Source organism: Odocoileus virginianus, chromosome 3 (genome assembly GCF_023699985.2).
Source record: "Odocoileus virginianus isolate 20LAN1187 ecotype Illinois chromosome 3, Ovbor_1.2, whole genome shotgun sequence".
In the NCBI taxonomy this organism is placed as follows: domain Eukaryota; kingdom Metazoa; phylum Chordata; class Mammalia; order Artiodactyla; family Cervidae; genus Odocoileus; species Odocoileus virginianus.
The window spans coordinates 2,978,189-3,005,283 of NC_069676.1; the positions used below are offsets into that span (position 1 = coordinate 2,978,189).

Sequence of the window (27,095 nt, forward strand, 5' to 3'; positions counted from 1 at the left end):
GAGGGGAGGAGAGGGTATGGAAAGAGTAACATGGAAACTTACATTACCATAGGTAAAACAGATAGCCAACGAGAATTTGCTGTATGGCTCAGGAAACTCAAATAGGGGCTCTGTATCAACCTAAAGGGGTGGGATGGGGAGAAAAATGGGAGGGAGGTTCATAAGGGAGGGGATATACATATACTTATGACTGATTCATGTTGAGGTTTGACAGCAAACAACGAGGTTTTGTAAAGCAATTATCCTTCAATAAAAAAATTAATTTTAAAAAGAATTTATGGAAGGATACTTATTCTACCTTATCAAGATTGTTTCCTGCTGTGTTAACAAAGGGTGATATTTGTGACCCTATTCCTTGCTGCAACCTGCCTCCACACCTGTTGCAGATTCTTCCTACCTTTTTTTTTGCTTTTCCCCATAATGTTTATTTTCTAAAATGCTGTATAATTTTGTTCACGACTTCTTGTCTGCTCAATCTCTCTGTTAGGGAAAGCACACTGACTGAAATCGCCCACCTTGGCCAGGCACCGCAGTAAACATTTGCATGAGTAATTTCATGAGAGAAGGAGGTCCTAGTAAAGAACAGGAACTAATAAGCCACCACCAATCAGAAGAGTTCAGGAAAGGTCAAAAGGAAACACCACATGTCTGATCATCTCCCAGAATCCTTCTCCCTGGTATCCATCTTGACCGATCAACTCATGCACCACCAGGAAGGACTCTTGAGTCAGAATAACTGGCCAAAGATAACCTGGAAAGTAATCCCCCACCAGCATAATGCCTGAGACTGTGAGCCACGTGGCAGAGCAGTTCTCCTGGGTTCCCTCACCCTACTGCTCTCTGGGGGGGGGGCTGAGGGGTGGGGGTCAGGGTACTTTTTCCAATAAAGTCTCTTGCTTTGTCAGCATGTGTGTCTCCTTGGACATATCGTTTCCGAATGCTAGACAAGAGCCCTCTTTTGGGCCCTGGAGGGAGTTTCCTTCCTCCAACACCTCCTTCCCCAACCCCTGACCCAGAAAAAAGTTCTCCAGAGCAATGATCTCTGTTTTGCTCACCAAGATAGGGCTTATCTCCAACAGATGCTCAGTACACTTGTTGAAAGACTTAAGAGAAAATAGGTTTGCTCTTGTCAGTTGTCTACTTGCCTTACTATCATTTACAAAGATGCGGAGCTACAGGATACTATCCTGGCAAAACGGTTTCCTCTCGGAAGAACCAGGAACCCACGACCCAGCGGCCCAGGAAGCACCAGCACAAGCTCAGAGTACGTCTGGGCATGGGACAGACTCAGCCCGGCCTCTCCTGGCTGAGTTAGGAAGAACTACACTTCCCAGAATCCTTGGGTACTGGTGCGGACTACATTTCCCAGAGGGGATAGCGATAGCCCCTGAGGGTCCCGGACCTGCGTGGGTTTTGCCGCTGGCGTGAAAGGCCTCCCGGCGTGAGGTCGACCCAGGCAGCACCTCGGACAAGTCCCTACCTGAAGCAGCTGTCTGGCCGTGGCAGTTCCGGAGCATACCACTTGCTGCCCGCGGAACCCCTGGAGGCCTGGGCGAGGTTAGCGGCGGAGGGTCGGCGGGATGCAGGAGGGAGGACCGGGCCTCGGGAAGATGCTGCGTCGGGGCGCGGGGCAGAGGCCCAAGAGGCGAGAGCGGGTTCTTCGTGGGTGCCGGCGGGCCGTGGGCGGGGCACCACCACCTCTGTTTTCTTGGCGCCACCGCCTCCCACAGATGTGCCCTGAACGCCGCAGGTCGGGCACTTCCTCCCCATTCGTCGGGTTCTGCCACCCCGCTGCTTTCTCCCGACCTGTTCCCAGCGAGCTGCCTGCTCGGCTCCTGGGGCGTTTTAATTTGCTCCGGGCCGGCGGTGAATGAGAAGATTATTTCCTCCCCCTCACATCGCTACTGCCCTCCTCAGTGAAAGGCTTGTTTTGCGTGAGAAGTGAGTCACTGGTTTCCCCCAGTGGCAGAATCAGGACTGGAATCCCGGTCTTTGGTTGTCATCCCGGTCTTTGGTTGTCATCCCGGTCTTCGGTTGTCGGTGCCTCCTCCCTCAAGCCTGCTCCCCGCTTTAGGAGAGCTGATGTGTTCCCTTCTGGAAGCAGGTTTTCTAGAAAAATCTGGAAATTGTTTCCTTAACAGGAGGGGGAGGAGTTGGGTGGGAAGACTTGGATGGAGAAAAGTTGTCACGTGCATGCAGGGAGGTTAAAGCATGTGCTCTGGAGCCAGCTGTGGTTGGAATCCTGGTACCACCCTCCTTTGGCTGTGTGGACTGGGGTAAGTTGCTCCCACTCTGCCCTCAGTTTCCTGATCTATAAAATGAGGGGTGGAGGGGCTGACGGTGCCAACTGTGCTCAGTGATGCAGGTAGTGCCTGACGCTTGGTGAAGCTCAAGGAGCTGCTACTACTGCTGATAGAGTCCTAGGACCTTTTCCTCTGAGTCAGGGAGAGAGCTGGGCCTGGAACAGGATGACCCAACCCTTTTCTCTGGTGCTGTCTATTCCGAGGTCCTGACTTCCTTCTCTGAGGGCGCATAGTATCATTCTCAGGGAATGTAATGTTTCAGAGCTGCTGATTCTGAGGGGTGGAAAGAAAAGGGGCTTCCTCCTGGCTCCCTTTTTCTTCTCTCAGATCTGACTTCCAGAGACTTCACCCATCCTCAAGGGAAACTGCTCAGAAAGAGGATATGGCTGCCGAACCGAGGGAAACAAGGTCTCAGGTGAGTTCATTGCCCTCTCAAGTCAAGACAAATAGATTTGTTTTTTTATCTGCAAACTAGAGTTCTCCCCCTAATACCATCTTCGCCAGGATTTGGAGCCCATATCCTTTTCTCTTTGAAGAGCTGGCCCACAGAGGTGGATGGTGGATTCCATGGGGAATGTTCACTTCCAACCTTGCAAACCATATCTAGTGTTTCTCTTTTGTTTTCCTGGTAGACACTGTTTTATTCGTTAATCTCAGCTCACCATGTGATTACTAATTAGACAGGTAAGATGCCACACGTCTTGGCAGAGTTGCTTTCTGGCCTGGCCCCTTTGCTCATTCCTGTCCCTCTCCCTGCCCTTGGCCAGAACGCTTTTCTTTTTCTTTCCACCCCTGAGAATCCTCATGCTGTCTTTCCCAGGTTTTTCCCAATCCATAGTTGTTCGGTTTTTTTCTCCCTTTTAACTTTCTGAATCATGTATCTCGCTTCTATCACTCTCTTGAAAGCTGATCTTGACCTACTATTTTGATCTTCATTCTGTGGAAATGACGGTGGGGCCCCCATCCAGGTTAACCATGTTAGAAGGAACATAAATGGAGAGGTCTCTTGACTTCAAGAGCAGGGAGAAGACTCCTCAGGAAGTGGCAGGGAGGCTTTTGTGGGGTATCAGTAGTGGAGAGTCGAGGTATACAGGGTATACAATTAGAAGTGGGGCTCTCAAGCCAGACAACCAGGCTTGAACCCATATCTTCTGTTGCCATTTATAGGCCTTAGGTATCTGCATCTCTCTCTGCCTCAGTTTCCTCAGCTGTAGAATGAGAATAACAACCATGCCTACCTCATAGGGTAGATGAGAGGATCACATGAAATTACAGCATGAAAAGTGTTTTAATCAGGGCTGGGCATCAGTTGTAGTAGCTGAACAGTATCATTCTAGTCCATGATACTATTACAGTTGGTAGATAGAAATTACAGTGTTTTTCAGACCCAGAAAATACTGTCAATTTTTACTTATTTTCATCTAACAATAATATTGATAGTTAATGTTGCTAGGGAATATCCCGAGGGCTTTACCTTTGTTCTCACTCTCATAACAGTGCAGCAGTTATTACCCCATTTTACATATGAGGGAACTGAGACTCAAAGAAGTCAAGTGACCTGAAATCAAACCCAGGTATGTCTGGCCTCTCAGTTTATGCTGGTTATTGTCCAGCCGTTCCTCTGGTGCATTTCTCAGAATGCAGAGTAGGCCCAGACCCTGTGTTACCGGAGCTTTTTGCGATGTGATGTTGCATGTCATTTGAAGCCACGAAATGTAGTGATTGAGCTTCTGAGGCAATGGCTAGGACCTGCCTCTGTATATTGAGCTCCTTGGCTTCCACATTCCATTCCAACAGAGTCAAGCTGCTCTCTTGCCCAGAGTCTTCTCCGTCCCTATATAACATTCCTCCCTAACCTCACCTGCTGTGTGGACTTGTATGTAAAACTCAGTGATGGGATGTTTTAGGATCAGAGAGAGAATATACCAAGTGCTGTGTTAAAAGGAGACTAGTTATCATCCTGTCTCTGCCATTAATAAAGTATGTGACTTGGAATCCTAACTGCCCTGGATCTTGTGTTCCTCTTCTCTAAAATAAGGATTAATAGAAATGATGTGTGGTCATATTCAGCTACACATTTTCTTTTATTGTTCAAATTCATGCACTTTTCTTGTCTGTTAGTTAGATTGTAAATTTTTGACAGCAAAGATCATTTCTTGTATTCCTCACCAATATTAGTTTAATGCCTCATCTTACCATAAAAATATTGCATAATTGTGGCAAAAAAACTTTACAGAGAATAAAATATGCACATATATATGTGTATATGTATATATGCTTGTATATGTACATATGTACATAGATGTGTGTATGTGTGTGTATTTGTGTATATATTTTTTCCATATATGCAAAAAAAACCCCACCATCTGGAGATAACTGCTGTGAGCCATTTGTTATGTATCTCTCAGCATCATTTTCTATGTACATATTTAATTTTTTTTCAAAAATGGGAACAAACTATACATACTGATACATAATCTGCTTTTTGTACTTAACATTATCATGAATGCCTTTTTAAGTCAACATTGTTGACTTATACCATCAGTTTTAATGATTACATAGTACTTTATATTGATGTGATAATAGGTAACATCTGAACCTTTAATATAAGCTTGGTATGGTTTTAAGTACATTGTATGCAGTATTTCAATTATTTGCTAATTATTTGGTAGATTTTGAGGGGCCTTTTACAGAGTGGTTAAGAATGGAGCCTTAGCCATGCACCTGAAATTGGAATCCCAGCACTACCACTGACTGGCTTTATGATTTTAGACAGATGTCTTCCCCTCTCTGTGAGTTCTTCTGTGTAAAATGAGAATACTAAGAGTACCTTCTTCTCAAGGTTGTCATGAAGATAAAATAAAAGATTTACACTAAAGGTTAATATAAAGCTGTAAGAATAGTACTTAGCCTGAAGAAAGCATTCAATAAATGATAGCTATTTTATTTTATTTTTTTTTAATGATAGCTATTTTAATTGCCACTATTGTCCTCAGGCTTCAGAGAGCACACAGATAATGCCTTAAATTATTTAACCCAGCCTCTGTCAATGATTACTTAGGCTGTTTCCATTTCTTTGCTCTTACTAACACCATAATAAATGTCCTTGTGTGTGCATTTTTTTGCATGGTTCATTATCAAACAAATACAGTAATTTGGAGGGTTAAAGAGTATAAACATTTTAAAGCTCTTAATATGTTTTATTGAATTGCCTTAAGAAACATTATTCTAATGAAAATTCCTACTAATGGCCTTAATACCTCCACACATCTCTGTGGTTAACACAGGGCATGGTTCAGACTTCATGCTACTCAGTATATATTTGTCATAAATCAAGTGTTCATTAAACAAGTGACTTGAACCTTTCAGAATCTAGAATAAGATAAAAGCATTTCATGGTAGCCTTACTACTTCCCATTGCTGCTGCCTTCACCCTGTGTGATGGGTGGTCCTAGGTGAGCTAGGATACTTGTCTCTACAGGTGTCAGTGACGTTCGAAGATGTGGCTGTGCTCTTTACACGGGATGAGTGGAGAAAGCTGGCTCCTTCTCAGAGAAACTTGTACCAAGATGTGATGCTGGAGAACTATAGTAACCTTGTCTCATTGGGTAAGGAAATTTCCTCTGATCAGAAATTGGGATAACTCAGCACCCAATTCCCTGGATAAAAGCCATGGATCATCAAAATTTCAGCTGAATTTTGCCTTAGCACTGTACAAATTGGATCTCCAAAAATAAATCTGAAAAATTTTTCTTCCTCATAAGCATGGATACCTCGTGCCTCATGGATGGGACAGTCTACAAAACTGCACATTAGAAATTCCTTCATAGTTCAGGCCATTCCCACTATGATGTATTTGCTCATTTCTAAGCAGAGAGCATCCTTCAGCCCCGTTATTTGACCCACCATTTCCCTTTCCCAGTTTTCTTTTCCAGCCAGATGAACACCATATAATCCATATTTTTAAAGGGAGTTAGATAGTGTTTTCTCATTTTAAACAAGCTACCTGTTACATAATCCTTCCATAGATACCTGTTTATAGATATTAGTCTGGACATCTCACATATTTCTTTTTCTAGAGAAAGCTAATGGTACCCTATTTCAGGGCTGCATGTTCATTGTGTTTCCCTCACATGTAACTAATTATTCCATTGGTAGGTTCTACAAGTCCCTTGCTTTTTCCCTAACCCACCCCTTTACATCATAGGGGCATAGCTTGAGCACCCCACAGAAGCTCTTTGTATCATGCTCTAAGTTTCCGCTCAGAACCAGTTACCCCTTTGTGTCAAGACTGAGTTTGTTGTTGTTTTTATTTTTTTGTCTTTTTTTTTTTCTGTGAGCAGGACTCCCATTTTCCAAACCTGAAGTGATCTCCCTGTTGCAGCAAGGAGAAGATCCCTGGAAGGTAGAGAAAGAAGGCCCTGAAGGTTCCTCTCTAGGTGAGTGAGTGGGGAATCTCTGCAAGCAGCAGTCTGGTAAACAGGTGGATGTGTGACTTGGAGATGTTGGTCAGTGAATTTTCTCCAGGTTCTCAGTCCTCAAGAAATGATGGAGAAGGAATGCTAAGGCCCCCAGTCACAAGCATCCTCTTTTTCTCTTACAATTACTTCCCAGGAGAAATCTTTCAGGATCTTTTTTCTTATTCTTTCCTGTTTCAGAGGAGGACTACATTTTCATGTATTCATTCAGCAGATTTAGTGTATTTAAGGAACTGTAGCTGTTTCATTCTGACTAAAGGCCAGGGTTATCGGAAGGGAAAGAGATGAGAAAGGAAATAGATTGGAAAGCCGGGTGGGGGCCACACTATGGGTGCCTTGGCACAGTTCTTGAAGATGAGAACTGTCTCTGGTTGACTGGAAATAATTTAAGAAGCTTTTGATAGTTTTATTTATGTGGGTATCACTCTGGCTGGGCTGGGTCTTTGCTGCTGTGGGTTGCTGTCTGGTTGGGATGCTCGGGCTTCTCACTGTGGTGGCTTCTCTTTCCTGGCTCCCGGGCTCTGGAGCGCAAGCTCAGCAGTTGAGGCTCACGGGCCAAGTTGCTCCTTGGCCTGTGGGATCATCCTGGATCAGGGATTGAACCTGTGTCTCCTGCATTGGCAGGCTGATTCTTTCCCTCTGAGCCACCAGAGAAGCCCCAATTCAAGAATTTAAGCTGAAGAATTATATGGTCCTTGATATTTTGGAAAAGTTGGTCTGAGTCTGAGACACTTTAAATGTCCTGAGGTGGGTCGCTGTGTTGGCACATAGCAGCACAGTTAGAAAGAAGGAGCACTGGTGTGGGCTGAGCTCCAAGGCCTGTGAGAAACTAAAGCAAGTTACAGAGCATGATTATAACATGTCACCATTTACATGTACAGAAATTTACATGGTGTTTGTCTACATGCATGCATGTGAAAGTAGCTCAGTCATGTCCAGCTCTTTGTGACCCCATGGATATACAATCCATGGGATTCTCCAGGCCAGAATACTTCAGTTCCCTTCTCCAAGGGATCTTCCCAACCCATGGATCGAAGCCAGGTCTCCCACATTGCAGGATTCTTTATACCAGCTGAGCCACCAGGAAAGCCCCTGGTGTTATACATGTTTGTCTACATGCATAATATGTGCTTAAGTGCTTAAAAAAAGTCAGGGGACACTAATTACATGTGGATTTGGATCAAGAATGGGCATGAGGAAAGGGGACTTATTTACATTTAATTTTATTAGAATTTTCACAAAATATTCATGAAGTCCTTAATTATGTAATTTGAATTTAATAAGAATAGTCACTTTGAAAACATTGTTGGCCTTAGATTTGACTTGAGAAAAAAATAGAGGTGGGAACCTTCTAGAGATTATTGCATAATGTAGGCAAGACATTACCTGGAAGAAGGCGTGTGCTGTGGGTTCAGGAGGGAAGAGGAGGCCCCCTTTGTTAAGGGTATGTGATGAGTTCAGTGTGGGATGGGTTTAGCTTGAGATGTGAATGAAATATGGGTAGAGGTCAGCAGTGGACAGTTACAGAAGGATTAGGGGGTTGGAACTCAGCAGGGAGGTCAGGGAGCCATCAGTGTCAAGGAAGCATTTGAAGCCTTGAGCTGAGCAGGTGAGGGAATGAAGGAGAGGTCAGAGTTCAGGAAACCTCGATGTTCATGAGGTGGGTTAAGAAGGAAGATTCTGTGACTGAACCAGAGAAGTGGTCACCAGAGGAGAGAAATGGCAGAGGCGGCTGTCATGAAAATTGGGGACTGACAGCTGTTGAACTGGGGAGGCTCGGGCATGGGAGAACCAGGTCCAAACCCTCATCCACTGCTTTCCTGTCCCCTGATAAACGGCAGTGCAACCTTGGACAGAAGCACGCAGGTCCTGCGCTGGCAGAGCTCAGCTGAGGGCAAGACTAAGTGCACACAGGAGTGTGGAATGACAGATTCTGGTGGGGATCATGGGGGAAGAGCCGCAGGAGCTGTGAGAATGTGGATCAGGAGGGGCAGTGTGGCAGTGCTTCCCAAGGAAGGATCCTTGGATGCGAGAAGCGTTCAGAAGGGTGCGTGTGAGTCCAGAGAAAGGGAGCTGGTGTGTAAAGGTTGGAGCAGGGAGGAAGGCGAAGGGACCAGATCTCGCCAAGCCGAGAGCCCTATCACGGGACCTGGCCCTGTGCCTGAGAGCTGGTCACGGCCTCTGAGGAGTTGAAGTAGCCTGGCCCACAGGCTCAGGCTTATATCCTGCAAGGATCAGCTTGCAACCAGCCTGGAGCCACCTGGCGTAGATGTGGTAGGACTTGGCAGGTTGTCATCAGGTCCCGATGAGTCAGTGGACCCATCGAGATGTGGAATTGGAGGACGGCAGACAGGTTATGAGACAGGCTGCCTCGATTGCTAAGGTGCCCAAACCTTTAGGAGAGTGCTTTCTTCCCCATCCAAGGTGAGATCTTTTGAGGTCGGAACCACACTTGTCTCTCTTTATGACTGTCATTTGGGAGAAATATACTAATTTTGTGGGAACAGCTGAAGATGACCACAAAATAAACAGAGAACTTAGGCAGTAGGGAACCGGTAGAGAGTTAGGAGAGGCGCCAGTCCCACTGTCAGCTGTGGGCTGAGCCTGGCCTGAAAGATCAGAGGAAGAGAAGGAGGAATTATTACCCTTCCCTTCACCTTAGCAGCCTCTGACCCACGAGGAGTCCTTTCTGAGTTAAGCTTTAGTTGGATTGAATTGAATGAAAGTACAACTGCCCAGAGCTGTCCAGGGAGATTTTGGAGCCAGAAAATAAAGTCTGTCACTATTTCTATTGTTTCCCTATCTGTTTGCCATGAAGTGCTGGGACCAGATGCCATGATCTCAGTTTTTTGAAGTTGAGTTTTAAACCAGCTTTTTCACTTTGCTCTATAACCTTCATCAAGAGGCTCTTTAGTTCCTCTTCACTTTCTGCCATAAGGGTGGTATCATCTGCATATCTGAGGTTATTGATATTTCTCCTGGCAACCTTGATTCCAGTTTGTGCTTCATCCAGCCCAGCATTATGCATTATGTACTCTGCATATACATTAAATAAGCAGGGTTACAATATACAGCCTTGATATACTCCTTTCTCAATTTGAAACCAATCCATTGTTCCATGTCTGGTTCTACCTGTTGCTTCTTGACCTGCAAACAGGTTTCTCAGGAGGAAACAGGTTTCTCAGGATGGTCTGATATTCCCATCTCTTGAAGAATTTTCCACAGTTTGTTGGGATCCACACAAAGGCTTTGGTATAGTCAATAAAACATGTTTCTCTGAAATTCTGTTGCTTTTTCTGTGATCCAGCAGATGTTGGCAATTTGATCTCTGGTTCCTCTGCCTCAGATAAGTTTATTTGCATCATATTTTAGATCCCACATGTAAGTGATATAATGTGGTATTTGACTTGCTCTTTCTGACTTACTTGACTTAGTATGATAATCTCTAGGTCCATTCCTGTTGCTGCAAATGGCATTATTTCATTCTTTTTAATGGCTGAGTAGTATTCCCTTATGTATACATACCATATCTTCTTTATCCTTTCATCTTTTGATGAACATTTAGGTTGTTTCTATGTCTTGGCTATTGTAAATGGTGCTGCTGTGATCTTTCGGGTGTGTGTATCTTTTCGAGTTACAGTTTTTTCCAGACATATGCCCAGGAGTGGGATTGCTGGATCATATGGCAACTCTGTTTTTAGTTGTTTTGGGGAACTTCCATGCTGTTTTCTCTAGTGGCAGCACCAATTTATATTTCCACCAGCAGTATAGGAGGGTTCCCTTACCTCCACATCCTTTGCAGCATTCTTCCTTCTTTTTTAATCCCCTCATCATGTGTTACTTTCTCTCAGAGTCCTTACCACTGCAAAATAGTAAGTATTTTTTTATAATCTGCTCTTTCTCTGAATTATAAACTCCCTTGTGCTGGGTTGTCTGTTTCATTTGTACCTATTTCCCCAGTACCTAAAATAGTGCCTGGCCCAAGTCAGTTTCCAGTTAATGAATGCATGAATGACTTGCTTAGCCTAATGGTGATGGAGACAGAAAGAAGGAAACCAGTTTCAGACATATTTAGGAGATAAATGCAGCAGGAATTAAAGATGGATTCAATATGGAAGATAAGGGATGCTGAGTTGTCAAGGTTGCCTGCTTGGCTTGTGACTTGTTTAGGGATGGACAATGATATCATTCACTGAGAGAGTGGTACTAGGAAATCAGATTTGGGGGACTGATACCAATTTGAGTTTTTTACTTTAGAGGGAATTTTGCTTTTTAAAAAAAAAAAAAAAACTTTCATTTTAAAATAATTGTAGATTCACATAAGAAGCATTGAAACTTTTTGGCCAACCCAGTAGCACAGCAAGATCCCTCTGGTCCTTCACCCAGTTACAGAACTATCTTCACCCAGTTACAGAACTATAGTAGAAGGTTGCAAATAAGATACTGATACAGTAAAGATATGGAAGAATTCCTTCTGCCCCCATATGGGTCCTACCTGTTACCCATTTTTAGACACACCCACTTTCCTCTGATTCCTTGCCCCTGTTTCTCACCTCCCCTTGTTCTTTCTCTTTTGTAACTCCTAGTCCATTTCTATAATTGTGTCATTTCAAGAATGTCATTTAAATGATCATACAGTATGTTACATTTTAGGATTTTTCTTTGCACTCAGCATAATTCCCTGGGAAATTTTTAAAGTAGTTTCTTGTATTAATATTTCATTCCTTTTGATTGCTGAATAGTTTTTTGTAAAGTACACATACCACAGTTATATAACCCTTCACTTGTTGAAGGACATAGATTGTCTCCAGTTTCTGACAATTAGAGCAAACATGGCTAAAAACCTTTGTGTACAGGTTTTTGTACAAAAGAAAATTTCAGGTCTCTGTGATAAACGCCCAGGAGTACAGTTGCTGGGTCATGTTGTAGTTGCATGTTTAGGTTTTGAAGACGCAAACGAATTGCTTTCCAGAGTGGCTGTGCCAGCTGACACTCTGCCAGCAGTGCAGCCGCACGAGAATGATTCGGTCTCTGCAGACCCTGCCAGCGTTTCGTGCTCTTGCTACCCTTACATTAGCCGTTCTGATCGGTGTGCACGGGGTTTCGCTGGCGGCTCAGACGGTAAAAAACCTGCCTGCAGTGCAGGAGACCCAGTTACACCTATAGTTTAACTTGCATCTTCCTAAGTTCTAATGACATTGCACAGATTTTTTTGTGTGCTTTTTTGATATCTGTATATCTTCTTTGGTGAAATGTCTGTATCTTTTGTCCATTTTCTAATTGTATTGTTTGGTTTTTTGCTGTTGAGATTTGAGAGTTTTTTAATACATTCTGGATCATAGTCATTTGATGGATATGTGCTTTGCAAATATTTTCTCCTAGTCTTTAGTTTCCTTCATCCTCTTAACTGTGTCTCTTGAAGAATGAAAGTTTTAATTTTGATGAGCTCCAGTTCATCAATGCTCCCATTTATGAATTGTCCTTTCATTGTTGACTCTTAAGAACTCTTTACCTATCCTTAGATCTTATATATTTTCTTCTGCGTTTTTTCCTAAAAGTTGTATAGTTTTACATTGAACATTTATTTCTGTGATTCTTTTGGGTTAATTTTTGTATTAGATGTAGGATCCAGTCAAGATTCATTATTTTTGCTGGTGGACAGTCAGTTGTCCCAGCATTATTTGTTGAATAAGCTATCTTCTTTGACTCAGTTCTTTTACACCTTTGTCCAAAAGCAGTTGAGCACATTTATGACTCTATTTCTAGGTGTCCTCTGCTGTTCCACTGATCTTTGTGTCTTTCCCTCTACGTGCATCACAAAGTTTTGATTACTGTAGCTATGTATAGGCTTTAATATTGGGTAGGTTGATTATTCCTAGTTTATTCTTCCTTTTAGAAGTTGCTTTAGATATTCTAGTTTCTTTGCTTTTCCATGTAAATTTTAGAATAATCTTATTTATATCTACATGCAGAGATATTGTAGTAAACCAAGTAAATTTTGAGACAATTGAGGTCTTTACTAGGCTGAATCTTCCAATCCGTGAATACGGTTTATCTTACCATATATTTAGTTCTATGTTTTTGTTTTTGGCCATGCCACAAGATTTGTGAGATCTTAGTTCCCCAACCAGAGATTGACCCCTGGCCCTTGGGCCCTCAGCAGTGAACGTGCTGAGTCCTAACCCACCATGGAATTCCCCATTTAGCTCTTACTTAATTTCTTTCATCAACGTTTCATAGTTTTCACAATACAAGTCTTATACATGTTTTGTTACATTTGCACTTAAGTGTTTTTGAGTAATTATAAATGGTATTGTAAATATAAGTTCAGTGCCCGTATGTCCATAGTATGTAGATATAATACTGATTTTTGTATGTTTGTCTTTTTCCTGTGACCTTCCTAAACATCTTATAGTTTTAGAAAATGTTTTGTAGATTCTGAGGAATTTTCTTTGTACTGTTATCTACAAATAGGGATAGTTTTATTTCTTCCTTTCCAGTTGGTATACCTTTTTTTTTTTTTTTTTGGTATACCTTTTATATCACTTTTTTTACCATATTGTGCTAAGTAGACTTTCAGTACTATACTGATTATGAGTGATGAGAACAACATGGTTGCCTTGTTCCAGATCTTAGGTATAAAGCATTCAGTTCAGTTCAGTTCAGTCACTCAGTCGTGTCTGACTCTTTGCGACCCCATGAATCACAGCACGCCAGGCCTCCCTGTCCATCACCACCTCTCGGAGTCTACTCAAACTCATGTCCATCGAGTCAGTGATGCCATCCAGCCATCTCATCCTCTGTCGTCCCCTTCTCCTCCTGCCCCCAATCCCTCCCAGCATCAGGGTCTTTTCCAATGAATCAACTCTTCGCACGAGGTAGCCAAAGTATTGGAGTTTCAGCTTCAGCATCAGTCCTTCCAATGAACACCCAGGACTGATCTCCTTTAGGATGAACTGGTTGGATCTCCTTGCAGTCCAAGGGACTCTCAAGAGTCTTCTCCAACACCACAGTTCAAAAGCACCAATTTTTCATTCAGCCTTTCACCATTAAGTATAATGATGTGTGTGTGTAGTCGCTCAGTCATATCTGACTCTTCGTAAACCTATGAACTGTAGCCCATCAGGTTCATCTGCACATGGAACTGTCTAGGCAAGAATACTGGAGTAGGTTGCCATTTCCTTCTCCAGGGGATCTTCCTGACCCAGAGATCGAACCCGAATCTCTTCCATCCCCTGCACTGACAGGCAGATTCTTTACCACTGAGCTACTGGGGAAGCCCAAGTGTTATGTTAGCTCTAGGTTGTTGTGGATGCTCTTTATCAGGTTAAGATATTTTTCTGGGATGGCAAATGACCTTCACTTCACCACATTACAGATTACATTTATAACCTAATAATTAGAAAAGATTTAAGAGTCATACCAACCAAGGTGGGTGAACCTTGTTTCCTAATTGAAAAAATTTATGAGACAGTTCAGTTCAGTCACTCAGTCATGTCCAACTCTTTGCGACCCCATGGACTGCAGCATGCCAGGCTTCCCTGTCCATAACCAACTCCCAAGAGTCCACCCAAACCCATGTCCGTTGAGTCAGTGATGCCATCCAACCATCTCATCCTCTGTCGTCCCCTTCTCCTCCTGCCCTCAATCTTTCCCAGCATCAGAGTCTTTTCAAATGAGTCAGCTCTTCGCATCAAGTGGCCAAAGTATTGGAGTTTCAGCTTCAACATCAGTCCTTCCAATTAACACCCAGGACTGATCTCCTTTAGGATGGACTGGTTGGGTCTCCTTGCAGTCCAAGGGACTCTCAAGAGTCTTCTCCAACACCACACTTCAAAAGCACCAATTCTTCGGTGCTCAGCTTTCTTCACAGTCCAACTCTCACATCCATACATGACCACTGGAAAAACCATAGCCTTGACTAGATGGACCCTTGTTGGCAAAGTAATGTCTCTGCTTTTTAATGTGCTGTCTAGGTTGATCATAACTTTCCTTCCAAGGAGTAAGTGCCTTTTAATTTCATGGCTGCAGTCAGCATCTGCAGTGATTTTGGAGCCCCTAAAAATAAAGTCAGCCATTGTTTCCACTGTTTCCCATCTATTTGCCATGAAGTGATGGGACCAGATGCCTTGATCTTAGTTTTCTGAATGTTGAGCTTTAAACCAACTTTTTCACTCTCCTCTTTCACTTTCACCAAGAGGCTCTCTAGTTGATCGCTTTCTGCCATAAGGGTGGTGTCATCTGCATATCTGAGGTTACTGATATTTCTCCCAGCAATCTTGATTCATCCAGCCCAGCGTTTCTCATGATGTACTCTGCATATAAGTTAAATAAGCAGGGTGACAATATACAGCCTTGACATACTCCTTTTCCTATTTGGAACCAGTCTCTTCCATGTCAAATTCTCACTGTTGCTTCCTGACCTGCATACAGGTTTCTCAAGAGGTAGGTCAGATGGTCTGGTATTCCCATCTCTTTCAGAATTTTCCACAGTTTATTGTGATCCACATAGTTAAAGGCTTTGACATAGGGAAATTAAATGCTGCCTGTATATAAGATGCTACTAGTAAATAGTGTTAATTTCATTGGCTGTGAGATGTTTTGCTTTTTGTTGCTTTTTTTTTAATGCCCTTTGAGAAATGCATTTGGAAATATTTTCAGATGAGATGATATATTTGGGATTTGCTTTAGCCCATCTGATAGAGGAGGAGTGAAGCTTATATATGAAATGTTGGTGGTTTTTGAAGCATTGTACAATTCTCTACTTTCATATATATTGAAATTTTTCCATAATAAAAAGTTTTTAAAATTGACATCGCCAAAACCATTGTCTAGACCAGCATTTCTTTTTTCAATAAGACAGAAGGTGTTCACAAATGTGCAGTACTACACCCATGTATAATTATACTGTTATGTTTAATTCCCAGCATACCGATTTTAATTCTCTCAGTCCTCTGGTTCACAAGAAGCCTTGTGAAAGTGCCAATTAAAGTCACATTTTTGTTAAGATATAACTTTGAATCTGACTGATTATTGGATAAATCAGGGGAGTGCTTTAGAAAATAAGGCCAAAAACGTATTTGGCGTTAAAAAAAAAAGATACTGATTCTGCCTTCAATCCTCATGCTTATCCCTTCATATAATATTGAGGAAAGTTTTGTTAAATCTCCTGCCAACCCAGAAAAATCTCTCCAAAAGACGGAAAACATTGTCACTATTGAATAAGCGTTAAACTAGACTGCATAGGTGACCTGCTGATGAAATCACAACAAAAAAAAACCCCACCCTTTTTTAATGTAGCTGAGAATTACATATTCTTGAGAATACATGTTCTTGAGGTTAATTGTCATTGGCTTCATCCTGGTGGCTCAGATGGTAAAGAACCTGCCTGTAATGTGGGAGACCTGGGCTTGATCCCTGGGTTAGGAAGATCCCTGGAGAAGGGAATGGCAACTCACTCCAGTAATTTTGCCTGGAAAATTCCATGGACAAAGGAGCCTGGCAGGCTACAGTCCATGGGTCACAAAGAGTCGACATGACTGAGCGACTGACACTTTCACTTTCAAGGGGACTGATGACAACACAGCTATACATTCTTTTGTATTTATCCTAAATTCACCAGGCAGTTGGGCTATCTGTCCTAGTGATAAGAAAACTTCTAGTATCCTATGATGAGCAGATAGTGTCAGTTTGGAACTAGGCACTAGGCTAAACTTTAACAAGGACAGGAAGATAATATCACTATATTTCTTGATGTTTATATTTCAAAGAGATGGTTCCCAAGCTCTCAAGAATTTTTAATGTTGGTTTGTAATGCTAACAGAGGCTTTACAAGTATAAATACATATCAAAGGCATAGAGGAATGATTTACAAATAAAAGTTTTCTCAAAGAATATGCTAAGAAAAAGGGTGGGAAAGCATATATCTTTCCATTTTGACAAAAGGGAAGATTCAGTTTTTAAATTTCCACTAGCAAACTACTAATCCCCTAAAATCCTAGGAAACTGTAACTATTGCCTGAACATCTTTCCTGCCTATATCCTCCATTATCTAAGGATAGTTTGGATACTATTTAAAGCGCACATTTGCTTCTGTTTCTATGTTTTGTTTTCATTGTAGAAGTGATCACAATTTGCTGTGATTGCACATTGAATTAATTTGTTTCTCATGTTAAACTAGGCTCCTGGAGGAAACAAAACATTTCTTTTCATTACTGCATCCCTAGTGTCTTACAGAGCAGGAGTCCCGGTAGCAGGAGGTGAGTGGTAAGCTGCATGACAGGAGGTGAGCAGCAGGAGAGTGAGGGAAGTTTCATCTGTATTTATAACAGCTCCCCATCGCTCACATTTACCACCTGAGCTCTTAACTCCTGTCAGATCAGCAGTGGCTTTAGATTCTCATAATAGTGTGAATGCTACTGTGAACTGTACATGCGAGGGATCTAGGTTACTCACTCTATGAGAATCTAATGCTCGATCTGATGTGGAACTGAGGTGTTGATGCTTTTGCTGGGGGGGGGTGCAAATACAGATTATCCTTAGCAGAGAGGTTTGACTGCAGAGACCATAATAAATCAATTGCTTGAAGACTAATATAAAAACCCTATCAGTGAGTGGCAAGTGACAACTAAGATGTATCTGGTGGCAGGCTTTATAGTGGCAAGTGAATTGATGTACTTGAATTGTACAGCTGCATCTAGTGGCGGGCTTTAAATCAGAATCTTATACTTATTTTAGGCCATGCATGGCCTGTCCATTATTTTATTTATCACTTCTATCCACACCTCTTTCCCTCATTGCACACTTGTCTCAGTCACAGTTTTGATAAACCCACAAAGTAACCCTTGCCAAAATGAGTAAAAAACAAACATCACTGGAGAGCTTCTTTGAAAAGGGGGAAAGACACAATAATGAGACAGCAGAAGACTCTAAGACTGCCAACAAAAATAAAGCTGCATTTAAAAGACAATGGGGCTTCCTTGGTGATCCAGTGGTTAAGAATTCACCTTACAATGCAGGGGACACTGGTTTGATCCCTGGTCCAGGATGATCCCGCCTGCTGCAGGGCAGCTAAACCTTCGCACCACAACTGCCAAGCCTGTGCTCCAGGACCCGAGAGCTGCGACTGCTGAAGCCGTTGCGTTACAGAGCCAGTGCTCTGCAGCAAGAGAAGCCTCTGCAATGAGAAGCCTGCAGTCTCCACAACCAGAGAGAGCCTGCGCACAGCAACAAAGACCCAGCAGCCAAAAATAAAGTTATATAGAGTACCAGGAGTCCAACTTAAAGTACAGGTTTATTGAAATAGGTGAGTCACATTCTGTAAGCCCACTTTGTATAATATGTGATGACTGGCTATCCAACAAAGTTTCGAAACCTTTGAAACTGCTTTACCACAGGAAGACCAAGCACCCTGCAATAAAATGCAAGTCTCTGGAGTTTTTCAAAAGGGAAAAAAAAGTGAATACGAAGAACAGAAGAAATTACTGAAGGCCACCACTTCATCAAATGTGTCTGCACTGAGAACATCATTCTTAGGGCTAACTGCATTGCTAAAGGTAAGAAGTCCTTTACTATTGGTGAAGAGTTGATCCTGTCTGCTGCTAAAGTTCATTTGTCATGAACTTTTAGGAGAGGTTGCAGTTAAAAGGTGGCACGTGTTCCTCTTTCGGCTAGCACTGTAACTAGACGAATGGATGAAACAGCAGAGGATGTTGAGGCACAATTGTTAGAGAGGATTAATGAGTCACTGTGGTACGCAATCCAGGTTGATGAGTCTACCGATGTTGACAACAGGGCAACAGTGCTTGTTTTTGTGCAATCTATTTGCAGGAGGATATGCTATGTGCACTTTGGTTGGCAACCGACATCACAGCTGCAGAACTATTCAAGAATGATTTCATATCAGGAAAACAGAATTGGTCATTTTGTGTCTGTATATGCATGGACAGAGTGGCTGCCATGACTGAGCTCTTAACTCCTGTCAAATCAGCAGTGGCATTAGATTCTCATAGTAATGTGAGTGCTACTGTGAACTGTACATGCGAGGGATCTAGGTTGCTCATTCTTTATGAGAATCTAATGCTTGATCTGATGTGGAACTGAGGTGTTGATGCTATTGCTGGGAGGGGGTGGTGCAAATACAGATTATCCTTACAGAGAGGTTTGACTGCACAGAGACCATAATAATGGTCTTTAGACCATTATTAGATGGTCAGAAAGCCACTAGATGGCTTTCTGGTTTCATTCAGTTCAGTTCAGTTGGTCAGTCGTGTCTACCTCTTTGCGACCCCATGAACTGCAGCACACCATGTTTCCCTGTCCATCACCAACTTCTGGAGCTTGCTCAAACTCATGTTCATCGAGTCAGTGATGCCATCCAACCATTCATCCTCTGTCGTCCCCTTCTCCTCCTGCCTTCAATTTTTCCCAGTATCAGTGTCTTTTCCAGTGAGTCAGTTCTTCACATAAAGTGGCCAAAGCATTGGAGTTTCAGGTTCGGCATCAGTCCTTCCAATGAACATTCAAGACTGATTTCCTTTAGGACTGACTTGTTTGATCTCCTTGCAGTCCAAGGGACTCTCAAGAGTCTTCTCCAACACCACAGTTCAAAAGCATCAATTATTCAGCACTCAACTTTCTTTATAGTCCAACTCTCACATCCATACATGACTACTGGAAAATCCATAGCTTTGACTAGACGGACCTTTGTTGGCAAAGTAGTGTACTTGGGTCAAAGAGGTCACTTCTGAATGTGAGTCTACGCACTGTGTTATTCATAGAGAAATGCTGGCTAGCTGGAAAATATCTCCTTAACAACATTTTGCAGAGTGTGATTAAAATATCAACCACATTAAAGTACGTGCCTTTAACTCATGTCTGTTTGCATAGCTCTGTGAGATGGGTGCAGAGCACACATGTCCTCTCATACACAGAAGTGAGATGCTTTCTAAAGGTACATAACTGGCCAAATCTGGCCAATTTTTGAGTTATGAGAGACATTTTAGAGATTTTTTTTTTAGAAAAATGGTCACCACTAGCAGCATATTTCAGCGACACAGAATGGGTCACAAAATTTCCTTCATTGTGTGATATATTCAACCTGCTCAACAGACTCCATCTGTCTGTTTAGGGGAGAATGACAGTGTGTTTAGGTTGGCATGTAAAGTGGCTACATTCAAAGCCAAACTGGAATGATGGGGGTGGCAAGTGAACATTGGAATTTTTGACGTTTCAAGCATTAGCAGAGATTTTGAAAGAGACTGAGTCAGAGCTTTCTTTCTCCTAGCTGGTGGATGATCACCAGTGCAGTTCAGAAGAGTTCCAGTTTCTCCATATCCTTGCCAACATTTGTTTCTTTGCATCTCTCTCTATATATAATTAAAACACACACACACACGCAAGTATGTTTGTTAGCCATAATAACAAATGTGAAATAGAATATTGTGGTTTGGATTTTTATTTCCTAACATGTTGAGCATCTTTTCATGTGCTTATTAGAGTCCACTGGTATACCTTCTATAGAGAAATGTCTGTTCAAGTCCTTTGCCCATTTTTTAATTAAATTGTTTTTTTATTATTGTTGAGTTATAGGAATATATTTTGGATATTAACCCTTTATCAGATATATAATTAGAAAATTTTTTCCTAGTCTTACCTTTATATTCTGCTGATGTCATCTTTGACATACAGAAGATTTTGTTTATTTTGGCCACACTGCTCATCTTGTGGAGTCTTAGTTCCCCAACCAGGGATTGAACCCAGGCTCCAGTAGTGAGAGTGCCAAGTCCTAACCACTGGACTGCCAGGAATTCTCCCAGAAGCTTTTAATCTTGATGAAATACAATTATTTGTCTATTTTTTCCTTTGTTTCCTATGTTTTTGGTATTCTGTTCCAGAAATCAACGGTAAATCCTAAGTCATGAGGCTTTTGTCCTATATTTTCTTCTAAGAATTTTATATTTTAGGTCTTTTGTTTAAGTCATATACTCATTTTGAGTTGAATTTTGTGTGTGGTGTTACACACATGAAGGGTCCAGCTTCTTCTTTTTTTTGCACCTGCATGTCCAGCTTTCCCAGCACTATCTGTTGAAAAGACTGTCTTTTCCCCATTGAATGGTCTTGGCACCCTTGTCGAAAATCCCTTAACCTCATATGCGAAGGTTTGTTTTCAGACTTCCTATTCTGTTCCGTTGGTCTATATGTACCTTTATGCCGGTACCATGATGCTTCCATACTGTAACTTTGTATAAGTTTTGAAATCAGGAAGTATGAGTATTCCAACTTTGTTCCTCTTTTTCAAAATTATTTTGACTTTTCAGGGTCCCTTGAGATTTCATATAAATTTTAACATGAGTTTTTCTATTTCTGCCCCAAAATGACATTGGAATTTTCATGGGGCTTGCATTTAATCTCTAGATCACTTTGGGTAGTATTGACATCTTATTAATATTAAATCTTATAATCTATAAATATTTGATGTTTTTCCATTTACCTTCGTCTTCTTTATACAGTGTTTGTAGTTTTCAGTGTATTAATCTTTTGCTTCCTTTGCGTTAATTCCTAAGTATTTTATTCTTTTTGATGCTATAGTAAATAAAAACCTTTTTTCTATTTCCATTTTGACTTGTTAATTGTTAGAATATAAAAACACAACTGATTTTGTGTAGATTTTTTTATCCTGCCACTTTGCTGAGTTATGTGTATTCTATCAGTTCTTTTGTTGAACCTTTAGGTTTTCTGTATATAAGATCATGTCATCTGTTGCAAACTATTATATAGAGTGGACAAACAACAGAGTCCTACTGTAAAACACAAGGAACTATGTTCGATATCCTGTGGTAAACCATAAGTAATGGAAAAGAATATGAAAAAAAAAATGTATATATTGGGTTGGCCAAAAAGGTCATTGGGTTTTTCCATAAGATGTTACAGAAACGTTAGAACCAACTTTTTGGTCAACCCAATATATGTATGTGCTGTGTGCTTAGTTGCTGTTGTGTCCGACTCTGCAACCCCGTGGACTGTAGCCCGCCAGGCTCCTCTGACCATGGGGATTCTCCAGGCAAGAATACTGGAGTGGGTTGCCTTGCCCTCCTCCAGGGGATCTTCCCAACCCAGGAATCAAACCTAGGTCTCCCACATTATAGGCAGATTCTTTATCACCTGATAACTGAATTATGGTGGTACAGCAGAAATTAACACACCATTATATGTCAGCTGTACTTCAATAAAATAAATTTTGAAAAAGACCATGTCATCTGTGACTAAGATCATTTTACTTATTCCTTTCCAGTTTAGATACTCTATTTTTCTTGCCTGATTGTTCTGGCTGGAAATTCCAATACTGGGTTAAAGTGGTAAACGTGGGCATCCTTATCTTGTTCCTGATCTCAGAGGAAAAGATTACAGTCTTTTTCCATTGAATATGAGGTTAATTGTGGGTTCTTTAAGGATAGTGTTTATTGTGTTGGGGTAGTTTGCCTCTAGTCCCAGTTTTGTTCTTTAATGAAAAGGTGTTGAATTTTGAGTTTTGTTAGGTGCATTTTTCTACATCACATGAGGTGATTGTGTGGTTTTGTGTCTTCATTCTGTTAATGTGATGTGTTGCTTTAGTTGGTTTTCATATGTTAAGTCTTTCTTGCATGCCAGGGATAAATTTCATTTGGTCATGGCATATAGTCATTTTAATGTGCTGAATTCTCTTTTCTAGTACTTTATTGAGGATTTTTAAATCAATATATGTAACGAATAATTGGTCTTTAGCTTTCTTTTTTTGTAGGGTTTTTGTCTGATTTTATTATCAGGGCAATGCTGGCTTCATAGAATAAGTTAGAAAGTATTGCTGCCTCTTTTGGTTTTTTGGAAGCATTTCAGAAGCAGTGGTGTTAGTTCTTTAATGTTTGGTAGGCAGTAAAGCCATCTGGTAAGAGCTGTTTTTTGTAATCATTATTTTTATTGGGAGGTTTTGATTACTGACTCAGTTGCTTTTCTAGATCTATATCTGTTCAGATTTTCTACTTCATAATTCAGTTTGGGTAAGTTTTTTGTTTCTATGAATTTGTCCATATTTTCTAGGCTCTCCAGTTTTTTGCCATACAATTATCCATAGTTTTTCCTTATAATCCTTTTTATTTTAATATGTGGTAATGTCACCACTCACATTTCTGATTTTAGTAATGTGTGTCTTTTCCCTTTTATTCTTAGTCTCACTAAAGGCTTATCAATTTTCTAGGTATTTTCACATAACTGATTTTGGATTTGTTGATTTTTCTCTATTGTTTTTCTATTTTATGTGGCTAGGCTCTTACCTTTATTATTTCCTTCCTTCTGCTAGCTTTGGGTTGAGTTTGGTTTTTCTGGTTCCTTAGGTAGTAAATTATGCTTTTAAGTACTTCTTTAAATTTTCTTCCTAGCACTGTTTTCACTACACCCCATAAGTTTTAGTAAGTTGTGTTTTCATTTTCATTCATGTATAAACATTTTCTAATTTCTCCCTGATTAGACATGGTATAAAGGGGGGAAAGATTAACCTACTCTCTCCTCTTGCAAGAAATTAACAGAAAGTAAAAGAAAATTTAATTTTTACTTTTACTGTAGAAAAATTTAAACATATATGAAAGTAGAGAAAATAATATAAGGAATTCCTGTGTGTCTATCACTCAGTTTCAACATTTATTAACTTACTGTCATTTTTATTTCATCCATACCATTGGCTCTCTATCCCGGGTGATTTTATCATTTCAGTGCTTCAGTGTCTTGAAATATTTTTGAGTGTTACAACTTGAGAGAGGGTAGGAGTGGTGAATAGAGTAAGTACTATTGCACAGGCCATCACTGAAAAACAAAGAATTATCCAGCATAAAATGTCAGCTGAAGTTGAGAAATCCTGCTGGATTTAAAATATCTATCTATCTATACACACACACACACACACACACACACACACACACATATGCAATTTAATATCTTTATATTTTTATAATATTTAATTGTTTTATCCATGAATAGGAGAGGCTTTGCTATTGGTGCAGGTATACTTTAATGACATTCAAGACTGTTTTAAATTTTTCTTCATATAAGTTTTTCATATTTCTTGTGAATATATTTCCCTAGATTTTTTGTATAAATGAAGGTTATTGAATTTAGTATGTTAATTTTATATCCTACTATGTCACTGATCAAGTTTTATCATTGATTCTCTGAGGTTTAATTTTAGATGTAGCATTAATAGCATCAGCAAATAGAAGTAGTTTAATTTTCTCTTTACTCATCCTTATACCTCTTTATACACAAAGCCAAAAGACTTTGCTTGTATACTTGTATTGGTTAAAACATCTAGTACCATGTTGAATAGAAGTGAAGGTAGTTGACATCCTTGCCTTGTTCTTGATCGTGGTGGAAATGTCTCTAGTTTCTTCATTAAATAAGATACTGACTTTAGGACTAAAGTGTATGTACTTTAGCTTGTTGAGGAAGTATCCCTCAATTCCTGTTTTCTTGCATGTGTTTATTATTAATGGTGCTGAATTTTTTTAAGGCTTTCTCCTTGTCTCTAGATATACTCAGTTTTTTCCCTTAAATACATATTATGGTATACTATGGTATGTGGTATAATAAGGGGAATATATTGGTGGGGCTCAGAGTCAGGAAAGGGTGATAGACAAGCTAACATTGGAACTGAATCTGAAGGCTACAGACAAGTTTGACATGTAGGAAAAGTAGAGAAGATATTCAAGATTAGAAATAATTACAGAAATGAGAATGATGTCATGGAGATAATTTATGAGCCTGTCATATGCTTTGGGTGCTAGAGTGCATTTCCTAGTTCATACTTCTCCTCTGATCCCTTCTCTCCATTCTCCTGGTCATGCGTATATGCTCACCTTCTTTAAATGAGGATCCCTTATTTTACTCACCCTAATATGTCATCTCTCATTCGTTATTGTTTTATATGTGCAGTGTTACTTTCCTATTTTTTCCTCTTCCTAGTTTTTTTATCCAGAAAGTGAGGCCTTATTTAGATATCATTAATATTTATTCCTTCTATACATTTAGTCTCAGCTGATCATGTGAATCATTGGCACTTCCTTTTTTTATTTTTTTCAGAATGTAAGAGCAGTCCTAAAACCACAAAGGCAACTCAAACTCAAGACTCATCATTTTCGGGGCTAATAAGGAAAACACTCAAAAAGGATGAACCGTGGAATTTCATATCAGAAAACCCCTGCATATATGAAGACAGAATAAAGAAACAGAAGGACAAAAGTGAAAGTTTACAAATAATTTCAGTCACCCATACAAAAATCCTCACTGCAGAAAGAAGCCATAAGAATAATGACTTTGGCCAAAATTTCAGCCTGACATCAGTGTTTGTTAAGCAACAGAGGAGTGCTAGAGAAAAGACACCCTCAAAATACGAAATACAAAGAAATAGCTTCAGGCAGGATTCAAATGTACTTAACCAGTCGAAAATAAAGACAGCAGAAAAACGCCATAAATGTAACATATGTGAAAAAGCCTTCATTCACAAGTCATCCCTTCGCAAACATCAGAAAAACCATTCTGGAGAGAAATTATTTCAATGTGATGAATGTTTGAAAGCCTTCAGCCAAAGTTCAGCTCTTATTCAACATCAAAGAACTCATACTGGAGAGAAACCCTATATATGTAAAGAGTGTGGGAAAGCCTTCAGCCATAGTGCATCCCTTTATAAACACGTAAAAATACACACTGTGGAAAAATCCTACAGATGTAAAGAATGTGGTAAATCCTTTAGCAGAAGGTCTGCACTTTTTATACATCAAAAAATTCATGCTCAAGACAATCCCCACAAATATAACCCAGGAAGGAAGGCAGCCACTTGCAACCTTCCTGGATGTCAGAGAATTCATTCAAGAAAGAAGTCCTATTTATGTAACGAATGTGGCAACACCTTTAAGTCTAGTTCATCCCTTCGTTACCACCAGAGAATTCACACAGGAGAGAAACCTTTTAAATGTGGTGAATGTGGGAGAGCCTTCAGTCAGAGCGCATCTCTTATTCAACATGAAAGAATTCACACCGGAGAAAAGCCTTACAGATGCAATGAATGTGAAAAAGGTTTCACTTCTATTTCACGACTTAATAGGCATAGAATAATTCACACTGGAGAGAAATTGTATAATTGTAATGAGTGTGGTAAAGCCTTAAGTTCCCACTCAACACTCATTATTCATCAGCGAATTCATACTGGAGAGAAACCATGTAAATGTAAAGTGTGTGGGAAAGCCTTCAGACAAAGTTCTGCTCTCATTCAACATCAGAGAATGCACACTGGAGAAAGACCCTATAAATGTAATGAGTGTGGGAAAACATTCAGGTGTAATTCATCCCTTAGTAATCATCACAGAATTCACACAGGAGAGAAACCATATCGATGTCTGGAATGTGGGATATCTTTTGGGCAAAGTGCAGCTCTTCTTCAACATCAAAGGATTCATACAGGAGAAAAACCCTTTGTGTGTATTACCTGTGGGAAAACTTTTAGGCAGAGCTCATCACTTATTGCACATCAAAGAATTCATACTGGAGAGAAACCCTATGAATGTAATGCATGTGGGAAACTCTTCAGCCAGAGGTCATCCCTTACGAACCATTATAAAATTCACATTGAAGAGGACCCCTTCAAAGTAGATTTGCATGTGTGAAACCCTTAAACCAAAGGTCATTAGAATAAAATTGATCCCACATATCTGTGGGTTCTACATCCACTGGTTCAAATAACTGCAAATTTAAAATATTAAAAAAATAATTTTCAGAAATATCCAAAAACAAAATTTGAATTTGCCACACACTGGCAACTATTTTCATAAGCATTTGCACTGTATTAGGTATTTCAACTAATTCAGAGATGATTTAAAGTTTATGAGAGGATGTGCATAGGTTACATGCAAATTCTATACCATTTTACATAAGGGACTTGATCAGATTTTGGTATCTGTTGGGGGGGGGGGATGTCCTGGAATCAGTCCACTACAGATAGTGTGGGACAACTGTATACACACTTGAGAATGACTTAGTAAGTGTAATGAATACAATAAAACTTCAATTTTAATCTAGTCCTTATCAGTTATTTAATTTTAAGGAAAAGCTTTGACTGTGTAATAAATATGTGGAATACTTTAATACCTGTCAGTCACTTTTTAAAATATCCTGAGACAAATAAATCACAATTCAAAATATTGATTTTGGCCATTTGTAAGATAAATGTGAGGTTTTTCTGTCTCTTTATACAGTGTTATACACTATATGCAACATGTAAACAGAAAAAAATCTG

The 27,095-nt window shown here is 40.4% G+C and overlaps 1 protein-coding gene across 4 annotated transcripts; it reads left to right on the forward strand.

Moving 5' to 3' along the window:
• The first annotated feature begins 1,362 nt into the window (after positions 1-1,362).
• LOC110126439 (zinc finger protein 354B) lies at positions 1,363-27,002 on the forward strand. 4 transcript variants are annotated; one of them, XM_020876098.2, is made up of 6 exons: positions 1,363-1,557; positions 2,142-2,276; positions 2,631-2,718; positions 5,785-5,911; positions 6,647-6,742; positions 24,887-27,002. In XM_020876098.2, exons 2-6 carry the CDS (start codon positions 2,212-2,214, stop codon positions 26,464-26,466), a joined length of 1,956 nt encoding a protein of 651 aa, XP_020731757.2. In that variant the 5' UTR covers positions 1,363-1,557; positions 2,142-2,211; the 3' UTR covers positions 26,467-27,002. The 4 variants fall into 4 exon arrangements, with proteins under 4 accessions (XP_020731757.2, XP_070317195.1, XP_020731758.2 ...); XM_070461094.1 differs by having other exon boundaries at positions 2,200-2,276; XM_020876099.2 differs by lacking the exon at positions 2,142-2,276.
• Positions 27,003-27,095: the final 93 nt, after the last annotated feature.

Coding starts and splice junctions, on each gene's coding strand:
- LOC110126439 (XM_020876098.2), top strand. CDS start 2,212: ATGTGCTCTGGAGCCAGCTGTGGTTGGAATCCTGGTACCACCCTCCTT. Junction 2,277..2,630: donor CTTTGGCTGTGTGGACTGGG/GTAAGTTGCTCC, acceptor TTCTTCTCTCAG/ATCTGACTTCCAGAGACTTC. Junction 2,719..5,784: donor CGAGGGAAACAAGGTCTCAG/GTGAGTTCATTG, acceptor TTGTCTCTACAG/GTGTCAGTGACGTTCGAAGA.